The sequence below is a fragment of the Diospyros lotus genome, chromosome 13 (assembly GCF_014633365.1).
Source record: "Diospyros lotus cultivar Yz01 chromosome 13, ASM1463336v1, whole genome shotgun sequence".
Classification (NCBI taxonomy): domain Eukaryota; kingdom Viridiplantae; phylum Streptophyta; class Magnoliopsida; order Ericales; family Ebenaceae; genus Diospyros; species Diospyros lotus.
The window spans coordinates 18,840,531-18,852,768 of record NC_068350.1 but is presented as its reverse complement, the minus strand read 5'-3'; the positions used below and the strand labels follow the sequence as shown (position 1 = coordinate 18,852,768).

Here is a 12,238-nt window from a genome sequence, read left to right as displayed (position 1 = left end):
CATGCTATTCAAGCAGAGAGGGATGAGATGGGGGCTCTGGGAATGATGTGTGAGTGCCTTGGGCAGATTGGAAGTATCAGAGCATCTTCGTTTTAATGAGTTCTACTCCTGGTCATATTTCGTGGGTCTTCATTTATTGAAGTCAGTTCAAAGTGGGGCTGGAAATACAGTAATCCATGTCTTCTTTGGCTTCCCCATGTTGTGTCTTTGATAGTTTAAAGGCTGTCCTAAGGACAAGTGGTTTGAGTTGAGCACAAGCAGTTTGTTTTTTCATCTTTTCATAGGCAAATGCTGTTGAACTCAGAGGTCATGCTCCTGTTTTTGAATATTAGGTGAATCAAGCTACAGGCCAAATTTTGGTCTGGGATCAGTCTCTTGTAGCTACTTTTCATTGTCTAGGGGTGATGATTTCTCGATATATCTTGGTAGCGATTCTATTGTGGGAGGGTTTTGATTTCAGTGTCTTATTATTTGTCTAGTTCAGGTTTTCTTGGGGTTGTTCGTATTAGGCAGGGTTGTTGTTTACTGCTTCTAGTGGCTTTGCCTTTATGCATTAATATAATATAATCTGACCTTCTTTCAAAAAAGAGAATGTATCAAAATGTAGAAGAATATAAAAGTCTACAACAACCCAAAAAAAGATCTACTGTGTTAAAACTATAAAAATTAATCAGTTTTTCTCAATTTTCCTCTACCTCTTTTGTTAGATACTTGGCCTTTTTCACACATGACAAAACCATCACAATCATATCTAATGTAACTTATCTTTAGTAGGAGCTACTTTAGTCTTTTTGCTAATAGCTTCATTTTTCTGTATAGCTGCATGTCTATCTTAACATCTTCATCTCTGTTACACTATAGTTGTCCAATGTGCAAGGCACAATGGGTGTAGAAGTGCTTGGAGCAGAGGTCTGAGGTGCAAGGCGCAGGCACACACCTCATAGATGCAAGGCATACAATTATCAAAAATGTGTATAAAATTCTTAGATGCCATTATTTTCCACATAAAGAGGTAAATGCAAACTCATAAAATTATGAATAGCAATAACCAACTCTATAATAATGACTAACATGATTTCAACTAAACACTAGAAGTCTACAACATCAACAGGAAGCATTGTTTCAAATTTTGAAACAAGTTGACAAATTCATAAAATGAAGAGAAAGTAAAATTAAATACAAATTGAAAACCTAACAAAGCACAAATGATTTTAAATCATAGTCTAACTTCTCAATTCATATTTTAAAATTTTGACATTATTTCTCATTTCTCAATCTTGGTCATTAAATTTAAATTCAAACCTAAATGTTATAAAAAATAAACAATTAGTTTCATAGAGCTGTATATAAAAAGAAAAACAGCACAGAACAAACAAATGAATTGAAAAGAAGTTCAGAACAATAGATTAGCAGAACGGCCCCGGGGGGGGGGGGGGGGGGGGGAGAACATAATTGTAAAACAGAACAACAGATTAGAAGAAACAACAATATATCCAACCTTTATCCCACTATATGGGGTCACCTACATAAATTCTAGACTTCTATGTGGGTTACGCCCCAACAGATAGTTTGTCTAGAATTCATATTTGGATCCGACTAAGTTTTATGCTGACTGTCGGCTACCTAATGCAACCCTCCTCCTTTATCTAGACTTGGGACCAACAGTGGATAACATCCCCTGACAGAGTAATGATGAAATGAAGTTTCAACACTATCTTCATATGGAGAAGTTTCATGAGATGGTGGTGAATGAAGATAATTGATATAGTTGTGTTCCATCACTTAGAAGAAAGAAAAAAAAAAATTAAAAAACAGCTGAAGCCATGAACAGTGAGTATTCAGTGTGAAACAGTGAATATTAATCTCATAACACTATAAAATAAGATATGACAAGGGACTAGAAGAACATGGAAAAGAATGCAAAAGTGCAAAACAGAACAGCCAAAAGCAAGCTAGCTGAAGCTATGATATGAGGTGCATTAGGAATGTGCCTCATGTTCCTAGGCAAGCACCTCTGGATGGCACCTCAACTCAGTGCCAAGGCAGAGCTTTGACTACTGTGTTACACTCATTTTTTGCACATGTTGGTGCTTTACTGCCAAGCATTTTTTGCTGTGCAACAAAGCTGATCTTAGAACCAGAAAAACAGAAAAAGAAAGGAAAAGAAAATAAATTTGGTCATTGTATTATATATGTTGTTTACTTACCAAATACCCCCTTGAGCTTCTTAGGTTTCTATTTATTGCATGTTTTTGTTTCTTTTAACTTCCTATGGTTTTTTAGCTCAATGTAACTTTGCCATTCCACTTTCAGGTTATCACCATAGGAAGAGAAAGGTATACTGTTGGTGAGGCTCTATTCCGACCATCCATTTTGGGTTTAGATGCACATGGAATAGTTGAGCAGCTTGTTCGAAGTATCTCAACTGTGTCATCTGAGAATCATCGTCAACTGCTGGAAAATACAGTACTTTGTGGTGGCACTGTTTCAATGACTGGTTGGTATTATTCTCTCTGTACTAGCATATTTTCGAGTAACTTAGTTCCCCATTCAAAATTGTTGCCTGAATTGGGCCATAAATATACAATTGATGTGAGTAACATCTTACCAGTTCAGTTGGTCCACATGTTACATTTTAGAAGTAATATTGGATGTCATTTAGCTTATGGGCACAGGACTGAATAAAGTGCTTGTGTTGAATGTTTCATAGCTTAGCCTTCCATCCAAGTTGTGACAGCAAAGGCAACAACCTAACTCTAGTGGCAGAAACATCTTAAACAATAATAGCCTTCTCTTGCATTTAAAATAAGAGTTCAGTATCAGAATATCAGAATTTGATGGTAAAACTACTTAGACTACTGAGGGACATATACCAAGACCCAATAACATAACATAATCCTTATACTCTGTCAAGCTTGTAGGCTGTAGGGCTTATCTTATATATCAGTTGTAGCAGATTATTTCTTTGCAAAGAACCTGTAACTGATTTGTAACTGCTGATTGATTAGCTATATATAAAGCTAACCAACTTGTATTGAGATCAACTAAGAATTCAATACAGTTTCTCGGTTTCTTTCTCAATTCTCCTCTTCTCTGTTTCCTCCCTAATTTCTCAGTTTCTTTCTTCAATTCTTCCTTCTCGTTTCTACATCAAAAACCCTAGATTCAAAGACTTAGGTCTTGACATACACTTACCCATGGCCCAAGTAAACTAAAGGAACTGTTGACATGTCCTTATATTTCTAATTAGGGATGAAATATGAACCATACTTACCAGGTTCCCTGCTACCACCTAGAACCGCAATCAAGATTACATATCCCAAATCGTGGTTATCTTATGTCTCGAGATTGCAAGGAACATGTTCTGAATCCCCAAGAATGGGATCCCAAGCAGTGCATGAGTTTAAAAAAATTAAAAGCTAGGGAAGAAACGTAGAGTTGAATAATTTTCAAAGAAGATTAGAAAAAAGAAACCTTGCCTACCTTGATTTCTTGTATATACTATTTCATTTTGAGTTATATTCAAACCTAACTTCATTTGCATAGGATTTTTCATTCCATAAGTTGTTCAAGAACCTAGAAAAAAATTCAAAACAAAACAAGGGAAATCAACTTCTATAATGTCAAAGTATCAATCTAACTAATTTTGACTCAAGTACAACTATAAAACGTACCACGACCCAAAATAACGGACCAATTAGCCTACTCTCTTCATACCAAAATTTAGCCTACGAACATATCCCATACTTTTTCCCATACCATGCTCTTGGTAACTATGGTATAACTAAATTTTATCAATGAAGAATTATAATGAATTTTTTTTAATAGCATCTTAACCTGAAGCTAATGCAAAATATTGAAAAATCTTACTCAAACTCGTGCTCCTAAGTATGCTTTGTCCAAGATTTTGTACTTGTCCTTTTACTTATTGTTTTTGCTTGGTGAAGGGACATGGCTATATTTGGTAGGAAACAAACAAAGGTGGTTTGTTCTACAATGCAAAAGGGGGAAAGATGTTTACGGGGTTAGATTTGTTAAATTGAAGTACATTTTTAGTTATTCTGAGGTTTAGGCCTTTACATATTACATATATATATATATATTGATTTTTCTGTGAGCTTTGCTTAGTCTTGGGGTAAAAGATGGCCTTGTAGAAGCTGGTTGACTTTCAGAGAGGTGCTTAAAAGCTACATCTATGGGGTTATTTTAAGCAACGTGTCATCGATTCTTCATCGTTTTGGCTACGTATATGCTACTTCTCATTGCAGTGGTTGTACAGAAGCCACTTGCCTACCGTTTTGGATGTAATTGAGTGGCTACATGACTGGCACTTGCTTCTTGCTTGTTGTTAGGTGGTTGCTAGCAGTGTGAATTTGGCTGGCCCTTCCATGACAGTGTGGGCTGTATGCAGGTTGAAAACTTGAAGCCAAACCCAGGAATGGGGGTGTGCTAGCCAATGGACTCCAGGTCAAGCCAGGACAACCCTGACCTATGTTGGGTCCAGTCATCTTGCAAGCTGTATGCGCCTATTGGTTGCATGATAAGTCAGTTGTTGCTTAGTGTCTGTGGGCCTTGGACCATATCTACTCCTCTACTGTTGCATGCAGGAATTTTTTTGGAAATATAAAATCTCACATTTGATTATTATGTTTCATTCCCTTTACCCTGCTTCTTATAGCTTGGTTCTGAGTGCTGTAACATGTGAATTTGGAGTCTTGTTGGGATTGTATGAAATCAGTCCTAAAAAATTAGTTCTTGAAGAACATATCAAGCTTTTATCCCACTGTGTGATGAAAATGGGTTATGAATTTATCCTAATTGATTATAATAGTAGTTGGAAGGTATAACATTACCATATTCTGTACACTTTTGCATTGAGGATATTAGCATTATTGACTGTAATATGAAAAATAGGAGGATTGCATTAGGTAGCTGACAACTAGTACAAAAGTGTTTGGAGTTTGGATATTTCATTATAAACAAATTTTACATACATATCTTAATTTGCAAAAAGAAAGATTAAAAAAAAAAAATAGTAGAGCAAGATTGAAACTTGTGAAAATTTTGTACCCTTGATTTGACAAGGAAAAAAGCAGAGAGAGAGAGATGTATATAAGCTATGGCTGAAGCAAGAGAAAGAAACAAGGGATTTGAGACAAGTAAACTGCATAAGGAAAAGGGTGTGATCAAGGAAAGATGGGAGTATTCTCAAAGTTATCCATTGAATTAGAAGACCAATAGATGCTCTTGTGAGGAGCGTAGATGGAATAGAAGAAGTTTGTAGCAAAATAGGTAGAAAAAAATTAAAAGGAAAACTTGGTTGGAAATTATTACCCGTGACCTGGGCAATAATTTTATTGTCATAGATAAATATGATTGGCAAGCTAAGACTCATTTAGCCGACCTTACCTAATATGATTAGGACTTGGTATGTTGTATCCAATGAATGTGAGGAAACAAATGTTATATTGGGAAATGTTGGTAATTCTGAAGAGGATAGAAATTATATGTTTTAAAGACATAATTTTTTGAACAAAGTGAAGCAAGCTATGAAAACAATAAAGAATGGTAAAGTAGTTGGACTGAATAACATCTCAATAGGAATGCATGGCAGAATAACGCATTTTATGGTTAATGAAAATATTTAATATGATCCCTAAATGGAATGCCTAACAAGTGAAGAAAGAGCCCTCTAGTGCCCATGGACAAGAATAAAGATGTTCAAAGTTGTGTGTCTACTATGAAACTTTGGAAAGGGTGATTGAACAAAGGTTAGGAAGAGAAGTCAGGGACTCTAGTCTATTTGGTTTAATGCCCAGAAGGCTAGAACAATAGTGAAAGCTATCTACTTACTAAGATGTTTAATAGAAATGTGTAGAGATAATCGCAAATATTTATATATGGTGTTCAGAAACTTGGAAGAAGCCTGTGAAAAAGGCTTATGCCTACACCTAATGCCTGGTGCCTAGGCTCCAAGCACTTTTGCACCTCAGTGAGCACTCCACACAAGCAACAGAGACCTGAAAAATGGCATGCTTGAGATACAGCTCTATCTCATTAGATATAATAATTGTGAATTGTTTAATCCGTACTTTATGTTTTAATTTTGAGATTTTACTTTGAACTCTTCAATTATACTTCATATTGATGTCCTTGGTAGATGCAGATCATGTCATTCATGTTGCCCATCTCGTTTATGGCTTAGATTTAAATGAGTGTGCTTTGTTGATTTCATGGTTGATTGGGAATAAACTGTAGCTAGCTGCTGACTCCAGTTTATATCCTCCCCCTTCAGGTTTTGAAGAAAGATTCCAGAGAGAAGCAGGCCTTTGCTCATCAGCTATCCGTCCTTCTTTAGTGAAGGTAATTTATTTCACCATCTTGTGGTTTACCTTTGCTCTGCAATTCACTTTAAGAAGGCAAGACTTTTTAATGTTTTTCTCTTCCATCTTACCAATTAATTAGTCCTCATTCTAGAAAGAAGTTCATAGACTTTATGGTCAAGTAGCGTTTTCCCTGTGGTGATGGAGGACAAATATGAAGTATCCTCTCCTCCTTATCACTAGGAAGCTTGATAGTAACATGTGCAAGGTTGACAGTCTAATGGAATAAATTAAGGAACTCTTTGAAGGTTTAAGGTTTTGCAAATCTTGAAGAAAAGATGTAGGATTAGTAGATTGAAAGGTGTAGGAAATATTTGACTGAGGGATGGTTTTGCAGCTTGATGGATTGGGGGAGGGTCATCTCTGTATGCAGCTTTACCGTTACAAGACTTTTCAAAGAGGCTATTTCTATAACTTAAACTGGTGACCTAGTCACAGAGGTGCAATGTTACCATTGCTACTAGGTTTGTCCATAGTTTGGTCTAAACAGTTAAACCAAATTGAACTACTTAATAGTTAATTTGGTTTGATTTAAGATTTTTTTAAAAACTGATTCAGTTTGGAAATTTTTGGGCAAAACAAGTTATGGTTTGGCTTTGGTTTGTCACAGAAAAATCAAAATCAAAGTGTAAACCGTAATGTATATTATAATATTTAGTATATATTATAATTTGCAATATATAATATTTACTTAAAAATATATTTTGTAGAAAAATATTTTAGTGATAAAATTTTGTTGTAAAATTGATGCATTGGCCAAAGTTTGGTAGCTTTTTGGTAATTAACCCTTTTTTAAATGCCCTTTTTATGGTGAGAAAAGTTATATATAATTTTTAAATGGTAAATTACCAAAAAAATACTCAACTTTCATTATGTTTCCATATTTTTACTCAATTTTTATTTTTTTCAATAGGGACTTCCAACTTTTTCCTTCGTTTCAATTCTAGATACCCATCTAATTTTGTTAAGCTTTGTTGCTAATTGATGACGTGCCAAGCTTTGTCTTCTGTTTAAGCTTTGCTGTTATAATTGCAAAATTGGAGCATGACCTGAAGGCAAGCCTCACCACATCATTAATTAATGACGAAGTTATTGGATAAGAATCTAAAATTTAAGCAAAATAGAAAGTTGGATCTATTGATAAAATTAGAAGTCATGAAATGTAGATCGGTGTTCGAGTCGCAGACAGTTTCCCATGGGACACACCAGAATTGTCTTGTGATTTTATTAGGGATTGGCAGTTAATTCATGAGAAACTTAATGGGTATACCTATGTGCCATAGTCTAGAAAAGGATTAATGAAAATTGGGATCCTGATATTCTCAGCATGTTCATGAGAATTCCTATTTGCCTCACTACACTTTGCACATTTTCTGTGCAGCCATGCATTTTGAACACCCCTCTTATGTGGAAAAAGTATATGCTGAGTTGGTCAAAGTCCTTTCTTTTGATTTGGGTACAACAATTTACCAAGCCTGTATCCCATTATATGGTGTCCGCTACATGAATTCTTGCATTTTGTTCATTTCTATTCATGGTTTTATCTTTTGTAAGACTTGATATCAAACTTGAGTTTTTCCAGCAAGTCTGTTTTGGTCTTGTTCTCCCTCTTTTGCTAACTCTGTCCACTCTATTCACTCTCCATGCAAAGAGCCTATAGTGGTCTTTTTATCACATGAGCAAACCATCGTAATCTATCTCTTGCATCTTATCGTTAATAGGAGCCATGAGCCACTTTGACCTTATTAAGAATAATTTTATTTTTAATTCTATATTTTCTTGTATGGCTGCACATCTATTTTAATATCTTCATCTCGCTCATATTTCGCACATGGTGGCACTTTACTGACCAACTTTCCATGCCATACAATAAAGCTGTCTTAATCTTACTATCTCATAAAATGCCACATGCACTTTTCCATTTTAACTATCTATCTCAAAGCTCTGGCCTGAACTATTAACTCAACATCTTTATTCAAGAAATTTCTTTATTGTATGAAAGGGCGTTTTCATTCATGATTAAAACTGAGGGTTGGCAATCTGCTTTGACTAAAAATGTTGCAATTCTAATTGATGTTGTCTTCTTCTAGTTTTCTTTTTTTGGGGTGGTATTTAGTGACATCGAATATTAATGGATGGATGCTAATGACATCGAATATTAATGGATGGATGCTAATGAATGGAAGTGCATTGGTGTTGTAAATTACTTGCCGCGGGGGGGGGGGTATTTAGTGACATCGAATATTAATGGATGGATGCTAATGAATGGAAGTGCATTGGTGTTGTAAATTACTTGCAGCCTCCAGAATACATGCCAGAGAACTTGACCAAATATTCAGCATGGGTGGGAGGCGCCATACTTGCCAAAGTAGTGTTCCCACAGAACCAGCATATGACCAAGGCCGATTACGACGAATCTGGACCTTCCATTGTGCACCGCAAATGTTTCTAGAAATTGTTGTTGTATTCAGTCTCAGTCAGTATGTATAATTACTTGTGAAACTAAATGCCCCTCACTGTAATCCAATGATACAGTCCTTGGTCCTTTCACAGGCAGCGGATGATCTTCGTCTTGTAGAAGCTCTTGATAATCTAATTATTATGGCCAAAATCAACTCTCCCAGAATGCCCAGTGAGTTTTCTGGCACATTCCTGTTGAGATCATTCATGTCTGACACTCTCTCTCTCTAACATCTGTTCTAGTTATAGGGCATGAACATAAATTACTCATAAGCAAGCACCATATTTGATGTTATCCTTTGAATACAGTGGCAGAGTCAGGATCTTAGATCAGGGCGATGATAGAAGTCTCAAATTTATATACTATTTTTTTAGGCATTACTTAACTGTTCCCATTTTGCTTATTTCAGAGAGGGTATAATAATTTATATACATAACATGAAAGGGCGAAGGACACTATTAGCAATTGCACACCCTAGCTTTAATGTAGTTGCTCCTGTTTGAATGAGTTTTTATTTAAAATTTTTTAATTTTTTATTTTCACATTCACGATTAATCCCACCATTGAAGAATAACTGTTTTTTTTTTTTGGGGGGTGGGGTGGGGGGTGGACAAGTACAATGCACATTTTAAATTAATTGTAGAATAGAATCAGTAAAGTTCAAATTAAAAATCAACAAATATTCGTATCATCTTACATTAACTACAAATTAAAGAAAACCAACGTGGAGGTTTCAACTTGAAATTGAAGGGTTATGGGGGGGGGGGGGGGGGGGGGTCTTCATCTCTAGGATGGGCTTTTGTTTGGGAGAGTTGTTTTGAAGGATTGATGGAAGAGAACTGTAAAAGTTTTGTGAATAAAGAGGCTGAGTTCTCAAGAGTATGACGGTTGAGTTAGCGATGAAGTTATTCTATGTTTTTCAAGATGATCTTAGTATCTTGTTAAAATGTTTTGTGGAGAGAGGATTGGTTCGTTCCTTTATTTGAGACTGAGACTGGGTTTTTCTCTCCCTCTCCCCTTAATTAACTTTTTTTTTTTTTTTTATGTCAACAATAATAATATTATTGAATTGAGAATGGGGCACATCAATAATTGCCAAATGAAATTATTTCTCAAATTACCAAGTAAGTCACATTATTATTGCATTAGCAACTATTGAAACATCATAGTTGTGATTTTAAGAATAAAAAATTTAAATACATATATCTTAAAAGGATAACAATCGATTTTTAGGTCACTTTTAAGTTGGAACAATATGGTATCTGTTGACACCAAAATGGCAGTAGCTGCTCATTTTCAATTGGAACAATATGTATCTGTTGATACTACTACTACTACTAGTAGTAGTAGTAATTTAATAATATGAATCTGACCACTCTGACTTAACTTATAAAATATAAAAAAAATAGCTCAAACTGATTCAAATTTACTTAATAATATATTAGCACCTAATCATAATGCTGAGTTTTGTGTCAATCAAACAAATAGAAAATTTCCTTTAAGAGGTCATTTAGTTTAGTGTATATAATATACGTCACAGTGGTTGTTTGATTTAAAACAATGGAAAATTTCAAATGAAGATGATGAGTTTTAACATAATGGTAAAATTGTTCAAACTCAAGTATATTGTAATATGAAAGTCATAAATTCAACTCTAAGAAATAATTATCTTTATTTTTTTTTAAACATAAAAAATTAAAAATCACTTTATTAATAAAATTTGACCATCAAAATAGAATAAAATAGAATAGAATGTTTGTTTATATAATAGAACATAGGCTCAAAAAATTAATTTTTTAATGAACAAGAAAATTATATGAAAACATACTTTTAAAATTACTCTATCAATAAAGTAATATGTTAGTGACATTTTTACAAGTATGGACCATATAATAAATTTTGTCTCATACGATTTGAAAATGAAATTTCTATAAAAGTGAAATATAAAGAAATTCAACCAAATAAAAGAGGAACCCCTAGGGGGCCCAATCACCAGTAGTAATAATTTTATTATAGTAGTCACTTCAACTTCAACTTTAACTTGAATTGTCTTAAGCTTTAGTTAATTGTTTTACATATGAATTAAGTTGAAAAGCAAAAAAATTAACTATACTAGGCTATTTCTTAATTATTTATCAAAATTTTACTTTGGCAAAGAGGGTTTAAATATTAAAAAATATTCATAAAAAAAGAGTAAGATATTTAAAATGCTAGTCAAGTACCTTATCCCAATAATTATATATTATAATTTAAATATTCCAAAGAAAAACCCCCCAAATTAAACATATCCCTACAAACTTGATATTTAAGACTCTTAACCTACTTATCATATCTTTTATTTTCTCATCTTCGCCATCAACCAAGATGGTAATTTTTATTATTTAATTCATTAAAACAATTTAAATATTACAATTATGATTTAACTTTTTGTTTGAACTATCATATTATTTTGTTATTAAATTATTGTAAAATTATTTAAATTTTGATTATAAATTTGTTAGAATAATATATATCAAGTATATAGATACTCATGGAAGATCCATTGCCCTACAACTATGAAGATAAAAAGTTAAACAAAATATCTTAAAAATATGAGTACGAAACTAGAGGCAAAAATATATATACAAATATCAAGACAAATAAAAAGCTCCTCCCCCCCCGCCATCATTGAATCAACTATTTCAAATGACTTAATAAAAATTTTCTTAAACACACTGACCAATGGACCTACTGACCTTTTAAATTAAAAGGTACAAGCCATATCTTGAATCATCTAAATTTCCATACTTTCAAAAAGTACAAATAAAAAAATCATCCAAAAAAAAAAAAAACCATTATCAAATGATTTAATTTATTTTATTTTATTTTGTACAATGAAAATGTACAATAGATCTGGCAGCACAGCCATACTAGAGATACAAACATTAGCAGGAGAGAGAGAGAGAGAGAGGGGGGATTATTCCCATGGTGATGCACTGTTCTACATCAGAACTTTTATTTTACACCTCCAACTTTTCCACACAAATCACCAAGAAAGATTGTTTATCCCAAACAAAATGCAATATCAAGAGGCTCTTCAGCTCATCACTTTTAGGATTTCCAGTTCCAATAATAAAATCCTAGCGTCCTCTGGAGGAGTGCACAACATATATACTCCAATGAGTCACCTACCTATCTACTACATCCAAACCTGCAAAATAAACCACAGCTGAACAATATTCAATACATTACAAGTAGGAATCCTAAGGCTTGTTTCTTTGTTCCAGTTAACTGTTTGCATTAATACCAATTTTTGTAGAAACATTAAACTAACTTTACCCCTTTGATCCTTTTAAAAATGACTTCCAGTGTTATAACTTTACCAGTGAATGAATTTACTGCTTCACTGGAATCA

General features: G+C 33.8%; 2 protein-coding genes across 4 annotated transcripts in view; one reads left to right on the top strand and one right to left on the bottom strand.

The window, feature by feature from the left end:
• Nucleotides 1–9,032, top strand: part of LOC127788509 (actin-related protein 7) — a 53,518-nt gene extending 44,486 nt beyond the window's left edge. The window contains exons 5-7 of the mRNA XM_052316868.1: nt 2,314–2,497; nt 6,296–6,363; nt 8,683–9,032. Coding sequence (XP_052172828.1) covers nt 2,314–2,497; nt 6,296–6,363; nt 8,683–8,835 — 405 coding nt within the window. The 3' untranslated portion in view covers nt 8,836–9,032. The remainder of the gene's footprint in view (nt 1–2,313; nt 2,498–6,295; nt 6,364–8,682) is intronic.
• A 2,654-nt stretch (nt 9,033–11,686) lies between these two features.
• LOC127789211 (uncharacterized) overlaps nt 11,687–12,238 on the bottom strand; it is a 52,819-nt gene continuing 52,267 nt past the window's right edge. For all 3 annotated transcript variants that reach the window (XM_052318032.1, XM_052318034.1, XM_052318033.1), the window contains one exon: nt 11,687–12,034. The gene's annotated coding sequence lies outside the window, so the exon portion shown is untranslated. The remainder of the gene's footprint in view (nt 12,035–12,238) is intronic.